At 43.6% G+C, this 22,609-nt stretch overlaps 1 protein-coding gene across 1 annotated transcript; it reads left to right on the forward strand.

Annotated features, from left to right (window-relative positions):
* Window positions 1-5,947: 5,947 nt before the first annotated feature.
* Window positions 5,948-6,481, forward strand: LOC127338815 (putative lipid-transfer protein DIR1). Its single transcript, XM_051364785.2, has one exon. The coding sequence runs from the start codon at window positions 6,006-6,008 to the stop codon at window positions 6,357-6,359; it is 354 nt and encodes a 117-aa protein (XP_051220745.1). The 5' UTR covers window positions 5,948-6,005; the 3' UTR covers window positions 6,360-6,481.
* Window positions 6,482-22,609: the final 16,128 nt, after the last annotated feature.

Consider the following 22,609-nt stretch of genomic DNA (forward strand, 5'->3'; position numbering starts at 1 on the left):
TAGATTGTATTTCAGTATAGAGAATTGGACCGGGGTCCACAGTTCACTAGAGGTGTCTCTCCCATAAGATAAACAGCATGTTGGGTGAACAAATTACAGTTGGGCAATTGACAAATAAAGAGAGCATGACCATGCACATACATATTATGATGAGTATAGTGAGATTTAATTGGGCATTACGACAAAGTACATAGACCGCTATCCAGCATGCATCTATGCCTAAAAAGTCCACCTTCAGGTTATCATCCGAACCCCCTCCAGTATTAAGTTGCTAACAACAGACAATTGCATTAAGTATTGCGCGTAATGTAATCAGTCACTACATCCTCGAACATAGCACCAATGTTTTATCCCTAGTGGCAACAAAGACATCCATAATCTTAGAGATTTCTGTCACTTCCCCATTCACGGAGACATGAACCCACTATCGAGCATAAATACTCCCTCTTGGAGTTACAAGCATCTACTTGGCCAGAGCATCTACTAGTAACGGAGAGCATGCAAGATCATAAACAACACATAGACATAAATTGATAATCAACATAACATAGTATTCTCTATTCATCGGATCCCAACAAACGCAACATATAGAATTACAGATAGATGATCTTGATCATGTTAGGCAGCTCACAAGACCCGACAATTAAGCACAATGAGGAGAAGACAACCATCTAGCTACTGCTATGGACCCATAGTCCAGAGGTAGACTACTCACACATCACTCCGGAGGCGACCATGGCGGCGTAGAGTCCTCCGGGAGATGATTCCCCTCTCCGGCAGGGTGCCGGAGGCGATCTCCTGAATCCCCCGAGATGGGATTGGCGGCGGCGGCATCTCTGGAAGGTTTTCCGTATCGTGGCTCTCGGTACTGGGGGTTTCGCGACGAAGGCTATTTGTAGGCGGAAGGGCAGGTCAGGGGGCCACACGAGGGGCCCACACTACAGGTCGGCGCGGCCAGGGCTTGGGCCGCGCCGCCCTAGGGTGTGGCCACCTCGTGGCCCCACTTCGTCTCCTCTTCGGTCTTCTGGAAGCTTCGTGGCAAAATAGGACCCTGGGCGTTGATTTCGTCCAATTCCGAGAATATTTCCTTACTAGGATTTCTGAAACCAAAAACAGCAGAAAACAAAGAATCGGCACTTCGGCATCTTGTTAATAGGTTAGTTCCAGAAAATGCACGAATATGACATAAAGTGTGCATAAAACATGTAGATATCATCAATAATGTGGCATGGAACATAAGAAATTATCGATACGTCGGAGACGTATCAACGACGAAGGCGATGCAAGTCACCAGAGAGAGGGGATTAGAGTTAGGGTTTCACACGCGCGCGAGAGAGAGAGGGGAGTGAGGCTGGTCGAGCCGGACCAGGTGGGTCGGTTCGACCTAACCCCACTGGGTTACACCGACAGGTGGGCCCAGGGGTAATTTGGTCATTTCCAAATTCATAAAAAAACACAAACTTTGACTAAATTCTACAAAATCATTATAGCTCAAAAAAAAAAAATTAAAAATATGAAAACCACTCAGTATAAAAAACTCTATCATAATAAAATATGAAATAGAATTTTTTGAAGTTAAACAAGAATAAGTTCAAATTTAATGATTTCAATAAATCATTTAAATCACACATTTTATTTTCAATAAAGAAAATAAGCCCATAAATTCTTTTGGACTCTAAAAACACCTTGACAACATTTCAAGGTTGTATTTGGCCCTAAATAGAGTATCCCTAAGTTATTCTTAGTATTAACCTCTCTCATGAAATAATAACGACATCGGAAGGGGGGGAACAAACCCTAAAACTGGAATCATGCATCAATACTTCTTTAACCATTGCCCTTATCAGACAATGATGCTATTTTTCAGCAACAGAGGACAAGGGTCAGTCCACACCATCCAACTGCAACACTTTGCAGTGTTCAGGCAAGTTCATCACTTGCTCATGTCATTCGAGTATTTTTATCAAATTACTTGCAAAGTACTATGTTTATCACTACTACATAAAAAGCAAAACCACTATTTTCATAACTATGAATATGACTAAGTGGTGGGCAATGGAACCATGGAATGTGATGATATGGTGGAGGTTCCATTGCAAGGGTTTATATCCATCTAGGATTAAACAACAAATGTTGTCCAGTGATTCTTGTGCCGCAATACCCGTGTTAACCATAAGATCTGGAGTGGGACGGAATAGTCAATCGTATTTCCACCTCTTGTACATCAACGGATGCGCTTGCCGTAGACACTTGTATCCTGAGGGACAAGCGGTGGGCTGGGGAAGCCTAAAGTCCCCACGGTAATGCGGTCTATGATGGATTGTAAGGTATCCGGAACGGTCTATCTATGGTTGATAGGGCAGGGCATATAAAAATTGTTCGGAACGGTCTACCTTAATTGGTATAGGGGAGAACAAATGCCTGGGTCGGTCTCACCATAGATATAGGGGAAGACAATCTTACAAAAGGGTGGGTGTGCGAGGTAGCGGAGGAATATGATTGGCTATGTCCTTATACCGGGCCTCACACCATAGGAAGTGTGGACGGGAGAGCTGCCCGGTTGGCACCAAGGTTAAGATCTCTTATGGGTAAAGCAACACACCTCTGCAGAGTGTAAAGAACCGTGACCTGTCACTCCCTGTTCCGGGATATGGAACTGCGAACGCTGCCGGAAAGGAGCTCCATGAAGTTCTAGTAAACCGGTGAAGGCTGACGGACATAGTTCTTTGAAATAAAAGCAACCTCTTGAAGAAATGTTTATCAAAACCTGCATTGGTATTAGACTTTCTGGTCTAATATCGTCGCTAGTGCATTAAACACCTCTTTTCTATAATGAACTTGTTGAGTACGCTCGTACTCATACCACTCTTAAATCCCCTGCTCAGATTGTCTGAACCATCTGGAGGAGGACAACGACAACCTGAAGGAGCCGACATCATCGGCTATGAAGAACCAGACCTCTCTGGAGGTGTCGAAGGTGTAGACTACCTCATAGTCTACGGAACTGGGGAGGGTTCCGGAGGAGAGCACGTGTAGACCTACCGTAGTACTAGTATCCGAGCAGTACGAACTCTTAGTACTTTACTGCTCGAGGGAATAAATGTATAAATTAGTAAGACTTCTATATTGTAAGCTAAGATGGGTTCGCCTCGAACCCAGGAGTATCCCTCTTAGGACCCAAGAGGAGCTCCGAGATGATATGTACATTATGCTTGTAATAATAAATGAATGAGTTATAGACCTGCTATGTTCTGTTGTACTACTCTGAGGATTGTAATATTTGCGGAATGGTACTTCGTGAATGTTATATCAACGACTGGCATACTACAACATGCAGTGGTATGCAGGGTCACCACACATCTGCTCCCCGTGTGAATGCCGTTTACTACTTCCAAGGCTATCCGAAGAGGCGCTTGTGTGTTCAAATCAGCGACCAACCCTAACGCGTTGAACAAGCAAGAGAGAGCTCATGGGACGGTATGAGAGTTTCTATACATATCATGCACGATGCACCACATCCAACCATACATACATATCATAAATCACAACTGACCGCTAGTTCACTCGTTAGACAAAATTTGGATAGAAAACGTCGTATTCACAAACGTTCCGGGCCGGTAAGATCACCTATGTCCTCGAAGTCCATCATCGAGGAGTCACGAAGCAACCCTGATCAACATGGCGTAGTTTCGTTGGCACATCGTCGAGATTTAACTTTCCTATAGGTGGCACTTTCTAAGGAAGCCACCGGACCATGAACAATTTGGAGCTTGGTGAAGGAGCTTGTAAGAAAACATGGTGTACCTAGAAATTTTGCTCGCGAATTGCTAAGAATGCTAGAAGGTTACGACACCACTTATTTGAAGCACCTCGTATTTGAGAGTGGCAAGGAAGAAAATCTTCATTAATCATGCTTGAGAGTTATTTTCAGGGAACTTTACTGAATGCAGAGCAATGCTCCATGGTCATCTCCATGGGTTTTTCTTGTTGGGCCAGCTCAGGACCTCTCGGAATCTACTCTCTTTTTGCGGAATCTACTTTGACAAAGACGTAGACATTAGAAACCTGCCGATTTCTATAAACCACGGCCCGCATAGCGAACTTCTTTTCTGTGTCTGCGCCTTTATCTTTCCAGGTTTTTAACCTCCTTTTGATTAAAAGCGTCTGTGTCAGTGTGTGTGTTAGGCTTTCGATGTGTTTGCCTTAGGTACATGGACAGTCAGTAGTTGTCTCAAAGCGACAGTGTTTAGACCTGCTTTTCATGCTGCTCCGTGCAGCTCCTTCTGGTTCTTATCCTCCTGTGCAGTGTGCTAGGTAAAAAATAGTCAATTCGACTTTCTTATTACTGTAGCCCATGGTAACCTGGGAGGTTGTAACATCTGGGACCACACTTCTGTGCTCTTGCTTTTGTCTTTGCTCTTGCCCTTTTGATGTTTGAACAGAAGGTGTTCGTCAAAATGAACAAAAGACTCAGCTGTAAAATAGGAGGAAATTGCAAATTTCACCACTTGCTATTCATCATGTTGCGCAGATCACCATGTTCCTGGAATTTTTGCACATTGCACCAGGTTTTGTTCTAATCGGTTGTGGCAAGCCTAATTTTTATCTCCGTCGACAGCACACTGGCCGTGGATCCACATTGACAAACCAGCTCTGATCAAGTTGGAATGACTTCCAGGTTTAGACTTATAAAAAATTGTTATGTTATTCGAGAATTGATGTTTGTAGGCCCATTTTGAATTCAAGCATTTCAAAATATAAAAAATACCATATAGACAATAACATACATAATTTACTAGTGTTTAAATTTTGAGAACAAAATATACTTATTTTAGCTTTGAAAAAATGACAAATTAATCTAGATTTTGTCGTTGGTGAACAATAATGAACAATACATTTTGTGAGATATTATCATTTTTACTGAGGGTAAAAAAGTATTTTATTCTGAAAATTTACACACGAATAGAATGCAACATTGTCTAACTCTATGGTTTTTCTAGAATTTTGAAACTTTGAATGAAAAGTTTTGAAGTTTCAAAAGAAAAATAAACTAGCCCGGCTAACACTTATGGTTTCCCTATTCATCTTCTCTTTTATATATCATAGGCTGGCATGTTGCCAGTATATATATTGAAGTGTAGTTTTCATTGTGTTCTTATATGGCTGCACCATGTCAAACATATTTGGCATGCGCACTTGACTAAAACAATTTGGCGTTGTACTTTTGTTGCTAGGTTAGTTGTTAATAGGGAATTAGACTTGCTTGCAATTAATTAGAGCAAGACCTAGTGCAATATGCAAAATTTCCATTGGTACTTAATGTAAGATTTTTTAGATATTCTAACATATACTAGATACAGACCAAAATAACTGAACCTACACACAAAAATGCATCTAGATTCATGCATTTATGAAGAAAAAAAAGTCTCAAAAGATATCGTGCATATCGATCAGGGTCGATCAATTAGGCAGAAAGAAAAATATTTGGGACAGTGGGAGCGACAGATCTGCAGCCGATAAATCGGCCACCGTACACTATGAAAGTGTCCGAAACCGGCCAAGCCGGTTTGGATTAACTAGTTAACACCCACTTGACACAAAATGGTGAAATCCCAGCGTTGTTTTTTACAGGCAGCTGCGCGAGCATGTTCATGCAAGTACATGTGAGCAGCATCTTTAAGTCTCTAACTATGTATACGTACCTTTGTAGTACGAACGTACTTGCATGTGCTTCGACCGATGGCCAATGGCCAACAATGTGCCTAGCTTTGGCGTGCGCGGTGGCGCCGACGAGACGACATATTCGATCTTGCCCGTGACCGCGACTTCGTGCCAATGGCGACAAGGCGGCGCGCGGTCGAGCACATGCCCGCGCGTCACGGGCGGTGCTATCTCCACGCTATATAAGGCACCGGCCGGCCACAATGATAAGAATCAGATCACAACACCTCACACACACACACCCAGCTGCCTAGTGCATACGTAGCTCTAGCTCGATCCGATCGATGGCCGGGAGGAAGCAGACGACGATGACGAGCACGGCGGCCATGGCGCTGCTGGTGGCGGCGCTGCTTGCCATAGTGGCCATGGCGCCTGCCGCGGCCACTAGCCCTAGCCCTAGGTACAAGATGTGCAACGTGGACCTGGTCGGCATGAAGGGCGCATGCGAGAAATACTGCGCGAGAGGCAGCAGGGAGGCTAGGCCGAGCTACGGCTGCTGCAACGCGGTGAGGGGAGCCGACTTCCCGTGCCTCTGCCGCCTGAAGCGCGCGATCGGGTCCATGGGCAACATCGACGCCGGCCGCGCCATGCAGATCCCCTCCATGTGCGCCATCCCCGGCGCCCCCAGGTCGTGCTAACTAGCTTGCTAGAAGCGCCGATCAAGCTGGCTTAGCCCCCACGCATGCGAAGCTAGCTACGATCACAGCAATAAGCACATCCACGCGATCAATTATGATTTACAGTTTTCCCTTTGGATTCATGCGTATGCTAATGGAGCTATATTGCGTAGAAGGTGTACAAGTATCCTCTCGTGAATCTGTCATGTTTGTTAGCATGTAGGGGTGTATTAAGACAGGATTGATCATCTTGTACTATAAGTCTACCCCTCCTCTTGTACCTCTATATATACCTCCAAAGGGTCATGGCAATACAACACACAATATTCTAGGGTTCTACAATTTTCACATGGTATCAGAGCGGTTAGCCTCACGGCGCCGATCCTAGGGTTCCCCACCACTTCCGCATCGCGCCGCCCCCGGGGAGAACTCTCCTCGGGGGCGCCGCACCCGATCAAAATCAAAGATTAGATCGGTTTTTAGTTTAGATCCTAGATCAAATTCGAGTTTATAGGTTAGATCCAATTTTCGAAAATTTCCAATTCCTACTTCTCTCTAGATCCAATTCGTTTGTAGATCAAGTTAGACACTAAATAAATCCCTAGATTCCAATTCTCATCCGGTGGAGAAGGAGCGCGGTGTGCTTGTGTGCTTGGACGAGCAGTGCATCGGCCGGCCGATCGAGCCGGCAAGCAGTCGCATGTACAGACGGCAACGAGCCCTGCATGCAGCTCGGACACAACCTGCCCCGACCCAATGGCGACACGCGATAAAAATCGAAGACGTTTGGGAGCCGGCTCGCGATCGGATCCATGCGGCGGCGCACCGCATTGCGGAGCGGTTTAATCAAGGCCAGCATCACCACGCGCGCGGCAAAACCACTGATGGAAAAATGGCCTTTGGTCGCGGTTCGCAACTGCCATTAGTCGCGGTTGCGCAACCGCGACCAAATGAGCGCGACTAAAGGCCCCCCCCCCCTCGCGACTAAAGGCCCGTCCACGTGGGCGCCAGGCGGCCGTCTGGGCGGAGGACCTTTAGTCGCGGTTCTTCTGGCCAACCGCGACTAAAGGCCGCCGCAGGTTTAGGGTTTTAGGCCTCCCCCCTAAACCTGCCCCCCCCCCCCCCCCCTAAACCTGTTTTCTGTTTAATTTGTATTATTTTATTACTTTTGTGCTTTATTGTAATTTTGAAGGAGTTTCACATATTCTATGGTACTACATACATGCATATGAATATACAATTTCAAACAAATTTGAAATTAGAACCAAAAAGAATTCAAGAGGAATATACAATATATATTCAATATCATCGGATGACCATATACAAATTTGAACAAGTTTCCAATTTAATGCATGTATAGTTCTACGTCCTCGTAATGGTGTTCTCCTTTAGGATCGAGGACTTCCCTCGTGAACCATCCAGCTAGTTCCTCTTGAAGTGGTCGGAAGCGAGCTTCTGGACTAAGCATCATCCGGAGGTTATTCCTCTAAGCATTGGTATCACTCGGAACGCGCTCAGAGGTGTATCTTCGGATCATCTCACAGACATAGTATCCATATAGATTGGTCCCCAGTGGCTGAATATCGCCACCATTCTTAGCCTTTGACCGCATGAAATGTAGCTCTTTTTTGAATTCACCGACCTTTTGATCTGAGAACCGTCTCCAAACCCTACGAGGTAAAGAAAATTAAATGAACAAGAGAGTTACTCCCTCTGTTTCATTCTATAGTGCCTATTGTTTTTTGGCACGGAAATTAGCGCAATAGTATTTTTTACACAAGACCCCTTGATGAACAATTTGAGATCAACGTAAAATTTGGTAAATCCATATCTTTCTAACTTACCATAACAATTTTTGGGAGCTGAACGATTTGGGAGCTAAACGGGGAGGAGTAATTGAAAAAAAGCTAAGCTAAAACATTATATTCTGAAACAAATGCCGAAAATCTATAAGCACTATATAAAGGAACGTAGGGAGTATTAGTTAATTACTTGAAGCTTAATTAAGAAATGAACGAAATAGGCCGATCGATATAGAGCGCAAATGAATGAAAATAATTACTTCTGCAGCAGTCTTCTCATGCCGCCCCAAAGATTTGAATCCAGAGTCAGAGAGTCGTGGACGAGACATTCTGATTTGTCAACTTTAATTACTAGCAGAATCCAATGAAACCTGCGGACACGATACATGCACAGTACGTCATGCATAACTCATCGATTAGCCGGCCACATACCATGCATGGAGTAAACAAAAGAGAATGTGCTCAAGACAGAAACACTCACCCAAAATGGTAAGGAAACAGAATATCACTTTTGAGTTCCTGCTTTGTAAGAAACTGCCACAGGTCTGCCTCCACGTCGGCGGGGTGATGCTCTAACACATATCCATTAACGATGTGTGGGTCAATGAACCCAACATCATGGATGTTCCTTACACTGCATTCCTTAATCTTCATTCTGCATGTATATATAATAGCGGACACAACAATATAGTTAGGACATATATATAGTGCAGGCAATATGAACGAGATGGGGTAGAAATAAATCACTTACAGAACGTAGCAACTGATGATAGATTTGTCGAGCTCGCGCAGATTGAAAAGCTGGAACAATTCACTCAGATGAATTTATACATAGTAATGTTTGAAGTGATGCTCATATCTAACTTCCGCATAAATATATTCTTTGGCGTTTTTATTTTTTATGTAACCCTTGTACCATTTCAGCAGACCTTTCGTTTGTGGAGGTAGATCCTCTTCCTGCGCAGGCTCGACGAGAGGCCCATTCTTCACATATGTAATTACTACCTACTTCACTGGCGCCTCATCAAGGCCTAACAGTTCACGAAGAGTAATACCTAAGTTGGCCGCTTGTTCTCTGGCACTCGTTACAGTCAATCCATGTGCTGCCGCAGCTTCTATGATATCGGGGGCATCCGGACCGGCGGCTTTCACTATAAGCGGGGCAATCGATTGTTTACTTTGTTCCCTGAGCTGGGCAACTCGTTTCCCACTTTTTTTACTTTCTAATTCCGTTTTATCGGCCTCCTCCCGCTCTCTCTTCTCCTTGAACATGAGTGCCTGCTTACGAAGTTCACGTGCATAGTCGTCAGGCAGATTCTTCGCGGCTTGGGACGGTTCGTTCAAAAATGACTTAGCCCATTTCTTTGAATTTCAGCAAACATATTATAATCTTCTGACATGTCTGTCTTGTCCTCCACTCCCACGATGTTTCTTTTCCCTGAAAGAACAATGTGGCGCTTTGGATCATCGCATGATGTACTGATCGTTTTCTTATCTTTCCGTTTCCTCGGTTTGCTAGTCATGTCCTTGACATAGAAAACCTGAGCGACATCTTTCGCTAGGACGAATGGTTCGTCAAGGTAACCAAGATTGTTGAAATCCACCATTGTCATTCCGTATTGGTGGTCACCTTTACCCCACCTCCTGTTAGCTTGAACCATTTGCACCGGAACAAAGGGACCTTAAAGGAGGGTCCATAGTCAAGTTCCCATATCTCCTCTATGTAACCATAATATGTGACCTTTTGCCCATTCTCGGTTGCGCATCAAAGCGGACACCACTGTTTTGGTTGGTGCTCTTTTTATCTTGGGCGATCGTGTAAAATGTATTCCCATTTATCTCGTACCCTTGGAAAGTCGTTATAGTCGAAGATGGTGTCTTGGCCAACATGTACAGCTGATCTACAACATGATCATCATTCATTAAATATTTTCTCAACCAACTGCCAAAAGTCTCCATGTGGGCCTTCCTAATCCAGGATTCAGGCTTCCCCGGGTTGTCCGAGCGTAAAATATTCTTGTGTTTATCAAAGTACGGAGCCACCAAGCTGGAATTGGTCAGTACAGTGTGGTGTGCTTCAGTCAGAGAATGGCCGTCCATACATATCGTTGATTTCCTTCCGATCGTGCCTTTTCCACTTAGTCTCCCCTCGTGCCGCGATCGAGGAAGACCAATCGGCTTAAGGTCAGGAACAAAGTCAACACAAAACTCAATTACCTCCTCATTTCCATAGCCCTTGGCGATGCTTCCTTCTGGCCTAGCACGGTTACGAACATATTTCTTTAATACTCCCATGAACCTCTCGAAGGGGAACATATTGTGTAGAAATACAGGACCGAGAATGGAAATCTCTTCGACTAGGTGAACCAGGAGGTGCGTCATAATATTGAAGAAGGATGGCGGGAACACCAACTCGAAACTGACAAGACATTGGATCACATCGTTCTGTAACCGTGGTAGAACTTCTGGATTGATTACCTTCTGAGAGATTGCATTGAGGAATGCACATAGCTTCACAATGGCTACTCGAACATTTTTCGGCAGGAGCCCCCTCAAAGCAATCGGAAGCAATTGCGTCATAATCACGTGGCAGTCGTGAGACTTCAGGTTTTGGAACTTTTTCTCCGCCATGTTTATTATTCCCTTTATATTGGACGAGAATCCAGACGGGACCTTCATACTGCTCAGGCATTCAAAAAAGATGACCTTCTCTTCTTTGGTCAGAGCGTAGCTGGCACGACCTTGAAACCATTCCGGATGCTGGTCATCAGGGTCTTTCAAACGTTGCTGGTCCTGCCGTGCTTCCTTTGTATCATTTGTCTTCCCATACACGCCCAAGAAGCTTAGGAGGTTCACGCAAATATTCTTTGTAACGTGCATCACGTCGATTGCAGAGCGGACTTCTAGGACTTTCCAATATTCTAGCTCCCAGAATATAGATTTCTTCTTCCACATGGCTGCGTGCCCGTCAGCTCCCTTCAGAACTGATTGTCCGCCAGGACCCTTTCCAAAGATGACTTTCAAATCCTTGACCATATCAAATACCTCAGCACCAGTGCGTTCCGCAGGCTTCGGCCGGTGATCTGCCTTGCCGTTGTAACGCTTGCCTTTCTTTCTTACTGGATGAATTTTCGGAAGAAATCGACGATGCCCAAGGTACACGTTCTTCTTACAATTTGGCAAATGTACACTTTTAGTCTCATGTAAGCAGTGCGTGCATGCATTGTATCCCTTATTTGACAGTCCCGAAAGGTTACTAAGAGCAGGCCTATCGTTGATGGTTACGAAAAGCAACGCTCGTAGGTCAAATTCCTCTTCTTTGTGCTCATCCCACACACAGACACCAGGTCTGCCCCACAGCTGTAAAAGTTCATCAACTAATATCCTTAGGTACACATCGATGTCGTTGCCGGGTTGCTTCGAACCTTGGATGAGCACTGGCATCATAATGAACTTCCGCTTCATGCACAACCAAGGAGGAAGGTTGTAGATGCATAGAGTCACGGGCCAGGTGCTATGGCTGGAGCTCTGCTCGCCAAAAGGATTCATGCCATCTGTACTTAGACCAAATCTTATGTTCCTTGCGTCAGCTGCAAAATCTTTGAACTCTCTGTCGATCTTTCTCCATTGCGTTCCATCTGCGGGGTGTCTCAACTTCCCGTCCGACTTACGGTCCTCTTTGTGCCATCGCAACAACTTGGCATGCTCTTTGTTCCTGAACAGATGTTTCAACCGTGGTATTATAGGAGCATACCACATCACCTTGGCGGGAACCCTCTTCCTGGGTTTCTCGCCCTCAACATCATCACCAGGGTCATCGCCTCTGATCTTATAACGCAATGCAGTGCATACCGGGCATTCATTCAAATTCTCGTATTCACCGCGGTAGAGGATGCAGTCGTTGATGCATGCATGTATCTTCAGAACCTCTGAACCTAGAGGGCAGACAACCTTCTTTGCTTCGTACGTACTGGCGGGCAACTCGTTATTCTTTGGAAACATATTCTTCAACATTTTCAGCAAGTTTTCAAATGCCGAGTCAGTTACACCTGCCTGTGCCTTCCATTTCAGCAAATCCAGTGTGCAGCCCAGCTTTTTCAGACCATCATCGCATCCGGGGTACAGCGCCTTTCTGTGATCCTCTAACATGCGATCCAAATTCTCCCTCTCCTTTTCAGTTTCGCAGCGTCTCCGTGCATCAGCAATGGTCCGACCAAGATCATCAACGGGCTCATCACGTGCCTCTTCTTCACCTTCCCCTTCACCTTCCCCTTCACCTTCAGTATCCTCCATGAAAGTATCACCAAAATGAGCAAGATAGCTTTCATCGATGAAATCATCCCCTTCTTCATCTTCTTCCATTATAACCCCTCTTTCTCCATGCTTGGTCCAACAATTATAGCTTGGCATGAAACCGTGCCGAAGCAGGTGCATGTGAACATCTCTTGAGGAAGAGTAACCCTTCTGATTCTTACAGTTAACACATGGACAGATAACAAAACCCCCCTGCTTGTTCGCATTAGCCACTACGAGGAAATATTTCAAACCTGTAGTGAACTCGCCGGAGAGTCGGTTACCGTACATCCATTGCCGATTCATCTGCATTATTATAATATAAAATATATAATTAACCATCATGCATTTGTTAAACTAACTAGCTACAAACAATAGAAATTAAACAATGAACTACACACATGCATATTTTATCAATGACACACATGCATGAAAGGTTCAAGTTGCTAACCGCGATCGAGGAGGAAAAAATAAATGAGGAAGCTCAAGTGTGGCTCCAACACTTCATATCATGTTTGTTTCATGCTCTTGGGGCATTTTATCAAACACCTTGTGTGCATAAGAGGAACCAAAAGCAAACCTACACCCCCTTGTGAAGCTTGTGAAGAGAAGTGGCACCAAATGGCTAAGTGCTGTGAGCTGAGGCCCTTTTATAGGGATGGGCCTTTAGTCCCGGTTGGCCTGGCCAACCGCGACTAAAGGCCTTCGGGCCAGGCCTGAGGACCTTTAGTCGCGGTTGGCCTGGCCAACCGCGACTAAAGCCCCTCCCGTCCACCAGCTGGCCAGCGAGCGAGCTGGGCCCAGCTCTTTAGTCGTGGTTCGCCACCCGAACCGCGACTAAAGACCCCATTAGTCGCGGTTCCTTTATTTTGGCGACTAATGGGGCTGGACGGAAGGCCATTTTTCTACCAGTGAACGCTGCCGACTGCACCGATCTACATCAATACATCATCTATGTGATTATCACCGGCATCCCCATGCCGGCATACATGCGCGTCTCCACAGGTACGCGTCTCATGTCGTCTACATCGCCGACTCCACGACTTCACCAAGATCTGCACTGCACCGCGCCAAACTACAACGACCCGAACAACTACATCAAGCTGTACGACTTCATCAAGATCTACGTCGAGTTCTACTTCGCCAACTACATTGCCAAGGTCTACACATGGTCTCGATCGACATCCTCGTCAACACTGACGTCGCCGCCTACGACACAAAAACCCCGCCGCCGCGCTATGACAAAACCTGCCGCCGCCGCAGAACCGCTGCCGCCGCCGCTCTATGACAAAAACCCTACGACCAAAAACGCGCAATTTTTTTGCGCCTTCGAAGAATACGGCTACACCACATATGAAGACTACGACATCGATCACACCTCGACCACGGCTACATCATGATCGGCTACCTCGACATCGACATCAACAAAACGTCTACAGCAACTCAACAACTCCAGTCAACAGCGTCCGCGTCATCACTTGCGTCCACGACACTCCCGCTGTGACTGCGGGAGGGAAGAGGAGGTACCAGAAGGGGACACCGGTGATGAGAAGGAGGAGAAGAAGATGGAAGCGCGAGATTTCAAATCCAGACGCAAGCGTCCGCTTCACTCCCGCTACGACTGAGGGGGGATGTTAGATGTATAACATGTAGGGGTGTATACGTAAGACTAGAATTGATCATCTTGTACTACAAGTCTACCCCTCCTCTTGTACCTCTATATATACCTCCAAAGGGTCATGGCAATACAACACACAATATTCTAGGGTTCTACAATTTTCACAATGTAGTTTGTATTATTAGCATGAATTGACGCGGCGGCACGCCGCGCCTAGGTTGTGGTATGACAGTGGTACCAATATATGCAATGAAATTTAACTTCATTTACACATGCATATATTATGGGGAAGTTTTTTCTAAATATTCAACTTGGGTTGTTCGCTAAATTTCTTGTTTAAACCCTCTCAAAGAGATTGTCATCAATTACCAAAATGGAGGAGATTGAAAGAACATGGAGCCCCCATGTGTGGTTTTGGTAATTGAATCTATCATAGGTCATGTCCATAGCCATATGTTGGTCTCAAGGTTGCAAGATGGAGAAGATCGAGTACAATGAAGATGGATGGAGATGGTATCGAAGAGAGATGAAGAAGACATAGAAGATGGATGAAGACGGTGGCGTGCATACAAGATGGATGAAGACGGTGGCGTGTATGTTGAAAGAAGATCGTGGCACGTACAATGATGAATAGGGTGAAGACGGAGCTTGCCGACTCGAGTGGAACGCGCAAGGTCAAGGTTTGTACTCGATAGGATAGTGGATCGCATCATCGGAGAGAGCTCAAACCTTGCATGCATTGCATCGTGTTTCTTGGTTGTTCTTGGTTCTTATCCATGAGATGTTTTAGAGATTGTGTTCATTCTCATGACAAGCTCTAGTTCATCGGAAACGGATTCCGGATGCATCACATGTTGCATGTTCGACCGATACCGGCCCAGTACCGTAAGTGGCTGTGTAAGCTTACTGGATCCAACCGGTACCAGGCCGGTACGGGGCCCGGTACTACCGGCCCTCCCGGATCCCCTTCTTCCCAGCGTGTCTCCCTCTCTCTCTCTCCTTGCATGGCCCAGCTCCGCCCGACTTGGGCTGCCTCTGGCTGAGCAGCCCAGCTTCGCTCCACCCGCTCCCAGGCCGCCGCCCGGCTCCCCTTAGCAGGCCGCTCTGATCCCGTCGCAGCCCATCTGCACCGCACGCACGTGCGCGCCCAGGCCGCTGCTCGTTGGGGGATGCTGTGTAGGGATTCGTTGCATAGAAAACAAAATTTTCCTACCGCGAGAACGCAATCCAAGCCAAGATGCAATCTAGAAGACGGGAGCAACGAGGGGATGATCAAGACTAACCCTCGAAGATTTCCAAAGCCTATAAGAGTAGGCTCTTATTGCTGCGGTAGACGATCACTTGCCGCTTGCAAAAGCGCGTAGAAGATCTTGATCACGGTGCCACAATCGGGCAGCACCTCCGTACTCGGTCACACGTTCGGTGTTGATGAAGACGACGTCCTTCTCCCCGTTCCAGCGGGCAGCGGAAGTAGTAGCTCCTCCTTGAATCCGGCAGCACGACGGCGTGGTGGCGGTGGCGGTGGAGATCTCCGGCGGAGCTTCGCTAAGCGTGCGGGAGAAGAGGAGGAGAGAGGGGGCGGCTAGGGTTTGGGAGAGGGGGTGGCCGGCCACCTATGGGTGCGGCCAAGCTATGGGCTTGTGGTGGTCAGCCCCCTCTCCTATGCCCCTCATTATATAGGTGGAAGCCCCAAGTGTTGGACTACAAGTCTTCGAATAAGACCCGAACCAAAAACCTTCCATGTGTATGGAAACCTACCCAAGGTGGGAATCCCACTTGGGGTGGGATTCCCCCCTTCCATGCGGGGGGTTGGCCGGCCACCCTTGGGGAGTTCACCTTGGACTCCTCCCCTTTAGGGTTGGCTGGCCATGCAAGGTGGAGTCCCTCCGGGACTCTACTTTCCATGGTGATTTCTTCCGGACTTTTCTAGAACCTTCTAGAACCTGCCATAAATGCACCGGATCATTTCCAAACTTGGAATATGACTTCCTATATATGAATCTTATTCTCCGGACCATTCCGGAACTCCTCGTGATGTCCGGAATCTCATCCGGGACTCCGAACAAATATTCGAACTTCATTCCATATTCAAGTTCTACCATTTCAACATCAAACCTTAAGTGTGTCACCCTACGGTTCGCGAACTATGCGGACATGGTTGAGTACTCACTCCGACCAATAACCAATAGTGGGATCTGGAGATCCATAATGGCTCCCACATATTCAACGATGACTTCAGTGATCGAATGAACCATTCACATACGATACCAATTCCCTTTGTCACGCGATATTTTACTTGTCCGAGGTTTGATCATCGGTATCACTTTATACCTTGTTCAACCTCGTCTCCTGACAAGTACTCTTTACTCGTACCATGGTATGTGGTCTCTTATGAACTTATTCATATGCTTGCAAGACATTAGACGACATTCCACCGAGAGGTCCCAGAGTATATCTATCCGTCATCGGGATGGACAAATCCCACTGTTGATCCATATGCCTCAACTCATACTTTCCGGATACTTAATCCCACCTTTATAACCACCCATTTACGCAGTGGCGTTTGGTGTAATCAAAGTACCTTTCCGGTATAAGTGATTTACATGATCTCATGGTCATAAGGACTAGGTAACTATGTATCGAAAGCTTATAGCAAATAACTCAATGACGTGATCTTATGCTATGCTTAATTGGGTGTGTCCATTACATCATTCATATAATGATATAACCTTGTTATTAATAACATCCAATGTTCATGATTATGAAACTAATCATCCATTAATCAACAAGCTAGTTAAGAGGCATACTAGGGACTCTTTGTTATCTACATATCACACATGTACTAATGTTTCGGTTAATACAATTATAGCATGATATATAAACATTTATCATAAACATAAATATATATAATAACCACTTTTATTATTGCCTCTTGGGCATATCTCCTCCAGTCTCCCACTTGCACTAGAGTCAATAATCTAGTTTACATTTGTAAAGATATAACACCTTGGCCTTCTGGTGTTTTATCATGTTTTACTCACGGGAGAGGTTTTAGTCAACAGATCTGACATGCTCAGAAACGTATGTATTTTGTAATTCATTTGCGTCTCAACGCATCACTCATTTCCAAATGAGTCGGAATTAAATATGTTTGGTCTTCTGGTGGAACCTTAATTCCGCGGTCTGAAATATGTTACTAATATTGTCACACACAATATAGCTTCAAAGTTCTGACTCTGTCGGAACTACACAAAGTTCTCAAAGAACCTCTTGACTTTAACATCCTTTTTCATTGTCAAAACAATGACATATTCTGCCTTCTTTTGTAGAATCCGTCATAATATTTAGAACTCTTCTAAATCTAGCATAGACAACTTCTAGCTCATCGTGCTACCTTTTAAACAACACTTAGTCTAATTTGAGATTGAAATTTTATTTTCATATGTGACAAAACAAATATCGGTGCAACATCTTACAGCGATTTGTTTGTCATTTCCCATACAAAACTATATATATATTCTTAGTTCTTCTAAAGTACTCAAGAATATTCTTACTGTCGTCCAATGATCATCATATGAATCATTCTGGTATATGCTCATAACACTTTATAGCACATGACATCTGATTGTGTACATATTATTCGTGATCTATAATCACTCATGTGTTTTTACTCATTGAGTGTCAGATACACTCAAGTCTTGTTAAAACTTAACATGACAAGAATATTTTCTTAATATTTTTATATTGAACTATTTTAATATCCATTCTATGTACTTTGACTTGAACATATTATGTGTTTCAATCTATCTTCATAGATCTTGACACAAAATTTGTTTCAGTCCATATCACTTTCATTGAAGTTAATTTTTCAATGAAACCTTTTAATCAAGTATGTAATTACATTATTTATAACCAACTATATGTCTTCTACATAAGTATTATAAATATGTCTCAGCGCTCCCACTTAATTTTTTGCAAATGCAAGCCTCTTCATTGTCTCTGATGAAATCAAAAACTCTTTGACTATTTCATCCAGTGAAGATTCAAACTCCGCTATACTTACTTCATCAAATTGAAGTTTGTATACCTATCTAGTATTCCACGGACCAGCAAAACTCTTGGTTGTATCTCGTATACACCTTTTAATACATACTTCTGATAAGTAATGTATTTTGCCATCCTACTAGCATATCTCATAAAAGAAATATGTAGTGATTACTAGAATAATCCACATAGACTATAAGTATTGCTACAGAAGATCTAATCTTATCGTAGTTAACTCTTTGAACTTTGTCGTAAACAATTTTTCGACAAGTCGAGCTTCTTTAAGGATATTCCATCCAAGTCCATCAATTTTATAGATCCATTTACTTTCAAAAAGTATTTATCTATCTTGGATTTCATGGCATATAGCCATTTTAACGGAGTTAGGGCCCATCATAACTTCTTTGTTTGTAGTTGGTTTATCATTGTTCAAAAATCAATCCTTTGTTCACAAATCATTTATTTGATCACAAAGTAAACCATACCTACAAGGTTCAATATGTACTTCGATCTCCATGGCTAAAACACTTTGTAGTCATGGGAGCCATGTTCGTCATGGTCGCTTCCGGAACCAATTTCCGATGCTGCACTACTCTGATCATTATGCTCAGGTTCATAAACCTTATCAAGTTCTATTGTCCTCTCACTCAAATACTTCGCTAGAAAACAATTTCTTGGAAATAAGCAAGTAACATTAACAAACACTTTTGTCGTTTACTTCATAGTGGAAAGAATTCCCAATCAATTCTTTGCGATAACCAACAAAGACATTCATCCGATTTTGGTTGTTAACTTTTATACCAAAATTTAAAGAAAGGACTATTAGGGTTTATACCCATGCCATAACTCGTATGGTGTCATTTCTACGGATCATGATGATGCTCTATTCAGTGTAAAAGTGGTAGTCACTAAAGCATAATCCACAAAAATATAATGGCGTCATAATATTTTATTTCATCATTAATCCAACAAGGCTTGGATACATCTCTCGGATACTATATCATCATTATGATGCTCCAAGAAATGTGAGTTGTAGAACAATTTCATGAATCTCTTAGATGTTCGCTAAAACTCGTAATTCAAATATTTTCACCATGATCCAATCATAGATATTTGACTTTTCTATTACGATGATTTCCACTTCATGCTGAAATTTATTTGAATCCATTCAAATGTTTCAAACTTCTTCCTTATTGAATATATCCACATATATATACTCAATTCATTGTTGAAAGTTTTCATGAAGTAGAAGAATCTCCCGCACACAACTATGCCCAGTGAACCACATACATCATCATGTATTTTTCACTAAGTTAGTTGCCCGTTCAACTCTTGGCCTATGAACGGTATTTTAATCATTCTCTTTAAAAAAGATTTGCAAGCGCCAAATGATTCAAAAATCAAATGACTCCAAAATCCATTTGCATGGAGTTCCTTCATGCGTTCCTTTCTAACATGACCTAAATGGCGGTTCCACAAATACGTGGAATTCAAATCATTTGCCTTATGGCATTTTAGCGTCAGTGTTATGTATGTGTGTTTCACCATTAAGATTTATAATAACTTATCCATCGTACATGGAGTAATGTCATAATTTGAACAACTCATTGTTTTCATTTGACCAGAGCAAAATAACAATTATTAAGTTTTTTATTATAAATTCTAAGGGCTACATAGAATGCCAACGATGAACATAATAACACTTTATTTTGTTCCAGACGTGTATTCCTATCATATTCCTTGTCAGTCACTTAGGCCATTGTATTCTTGTATTGCGTTGTTTTATATGACACTTCATACCAACCAATATAGTACTAATACCCAAGAATTTCATAGTGTGACTTAACTAGGAATACAACCATAACATGTATATCATTTATATACACCTGAGCTAGACTTTCTAGTCTTTTCTTTTCTTTTTGCCAAAATATCTTTTGCAGTTTCTCTTTTAGCTTTCCTCATTATTCAGAAAAACACTTTAACATTATTAACTTCTAGGTTTGTTGGTCAAATACCAATAACCTTGAGGTTCTTACTTTAAGTTGATCATCATATGACAAGTGTTTCAGATTTCACTATTAGTAACTTTGTAATATGATGAACAATTTCACTCATAATTTTATCCATTATATCATGACGACTTTCCGAGACCATGTCTGTACATGCTAGGCTCGTAAAGTTTTAACCTTAGTATTCGCATATGCAAATCTGGCTTGCACCCGTTGTATGCACACGTAGAATCTATCACACCCGATCATCACGTGATGCTTCGAAACGACGAGTCATAGCAACGGTGCATACTAAGGACGATTATTTCATGTATATGTGAATATTGTTAGTGCCCCAATAGTTGGAGGATTGGAACGCCTTGCGTCTTCAACCTTCGTACATTCCCATAAAACTTATGAGTTTATGTAGTCTCACCAAATTATATTCTATCATCTTGCAATAAGATCTTAGATATCACATATATCTCATACCTTGATTATTTCTGAAAACTAAATTTTCAGCTCCTTACTTTTCAAACAAATTTGAACTTCAAGTTTCACGGAGACAAGATAACTTTAGGTACTAATTGAAACCATAGCTCTTTGAATCAACAATGTGAGGTTTACTAAAAGTTTGCAATAGGACTTAATCATTTATTGATTCTTTAACAATACGGTACCAGTCCGTAAAGTTTCTTATCAGACTTAACAGTATTTCTATCTCAATTACAAGACTAGCGCATGGTAGAAAACGGATGCCAATACTACAAAATTAATTCAAAATACTACTCAGACTATGTTTAAGATAATTAGTTCATGTTTTAATCTAATTACTAATGAACTCCCACTTAATACAACATCCCTCATAGTTGTTAAGTGGTACACGATCCAAATCCACTACACCAAAACCGATCATCACGTGAGATGATGTAGCTTCAATGGTGAACATCAACATGTTGATCATATCATCCATATGACTCATGTTCAACCTTTCGGGTTCCGTTGTCCCGAGGCCATGTCTGTACATGCTAGGCTCGTCAAGCAAACCCAAGTATTCCGCGTGTGCAACATGGCTTACACCCGTTGTATGTTGAGTTTATCACACCCGATCATCACGAGATGCTTCAAAACGTCAAACAATGCAACGGTGCATATGAGGGGAGAACACTTTATTATCTTGATATTAATGTGAGGGATCATCTTATAATGCTACCGTCGCGTTCTAAGCAAAATAAGATGCATAAAGGATTAACATCACATGCAATTCATATGTGATATGATATGGCCCTTTAGTCTTTGCGCCTTCGATCTTCATCTCCAAAGCACGGACATGATCTCCATCATCAATGGGCATGATCTCCATCATCGTCGGCGTAGCGTCAAGGTTCATGGCGCCGTCTTCATGGTTGTTCACCTCATGTAGCAACTATTACAACTACTTTGAAATACTACTCAACATGAAATTTAAAGACAACCATAAGGCTCCTGCCGGTTGCCACAATACAATAATGATCATCTCATACATATTCATCATCACATTATGGCCATATCACATCACCAAACCCTGCAAAAACAAGTTAGACGTCTCTAATTTGGTTTGCATATTTTACGTGGTTTAGGGTTTTCGAGTAAGATCTAATCTACCTACGAACATGAACCACAACGGTGATACTAGTGTTGTCAATAGAAGAGTAAATTGAATCTTCACTATAGTAGGAGAGACAGACACCCGCAAAGCCTCTTATGCAATACAAGTTGCATGTCGAACGAGGAACAAGTCTCATGAACGCGGTCACGTAAAGTTAGTCCGAGCCGCTTCATCCCACTATGCCACAAAGATGCAAAGTACTCAAACTAAAGATAACAAGAGCATCAACGCCCACAAAACCATTGTGTTCTACTCGTGCAACCATCTATGCATAGACACGGCTCTGATACCACTGTAGGGATTCGTTGCATAGAAAACAAAAAATTTCCTACCGCGAGAACACAATCCAAGCCAAGATGCAATCTAGAAGACGGGAGCAACGAGGGGATGATCAAGACTAACCCTTGAAGATTTCCAAAGCCTATAAGAGTAGGCTCTTATTGCTACGGTAGACGATCACTTGCCGCTTGCAAAAGCGCATAGAAGATCTTGATCACGGTGCCACAATCGTGCAGCACCTCCGTACTCGGTCACACGTTCGGTGTTGATGAAGACGACGTCCTTCTCCCCGTTCCAGCGGGCAGCGGAAGTAGTAGCTCCTCCTTGAATCCGGCAGCACGATGGCGTGGTGGCGGTGGCGGTGGAGATCTCCGGCGGAGCTTCGCTAAGCGTGCGGGAGAAGAGGAGGAGAGAGGGGGCGGCTAGGGTTTGGGAGAGGGGGTGGCCGGCCACCTATGGGTGCGGCCAAGCTATGGGCTTGTGGTGGTCAGCCCCCTCTCCTATGCCCCTCATTATATAGGTGGAAGCCCCAAGTGTTGGACTACAAGTCTTCGAATAAGACCCGAACCAAAAACCTTCCATGTGTAGGGAAACCTACC

Source organism: Lolium perenne, chromosome 3 (genome assembly GCF_019359855.2).
Source record: "Lolium perenne isolate Kyuss_39 chromosome 3, Kyuss_2.0, whole genome shotgun sequence".
In the NCBI taxonomy this organism is placed as follows: domain Eukaryota; kingdom Viridiplantae; phylum Streptophyta; class Magnoliopsida; order Poales; family Poaceae; genus Lolium; species Lolium perenne.

Coding starts and splice junctions, on each gene's coding strand:
- LOC127338815 (XM_051364785.2), top strand. CDS start 6,006: ATGGCCGGGAGGAAGCAGACGACGATGACGAGCACGGCGGCCATGGCG.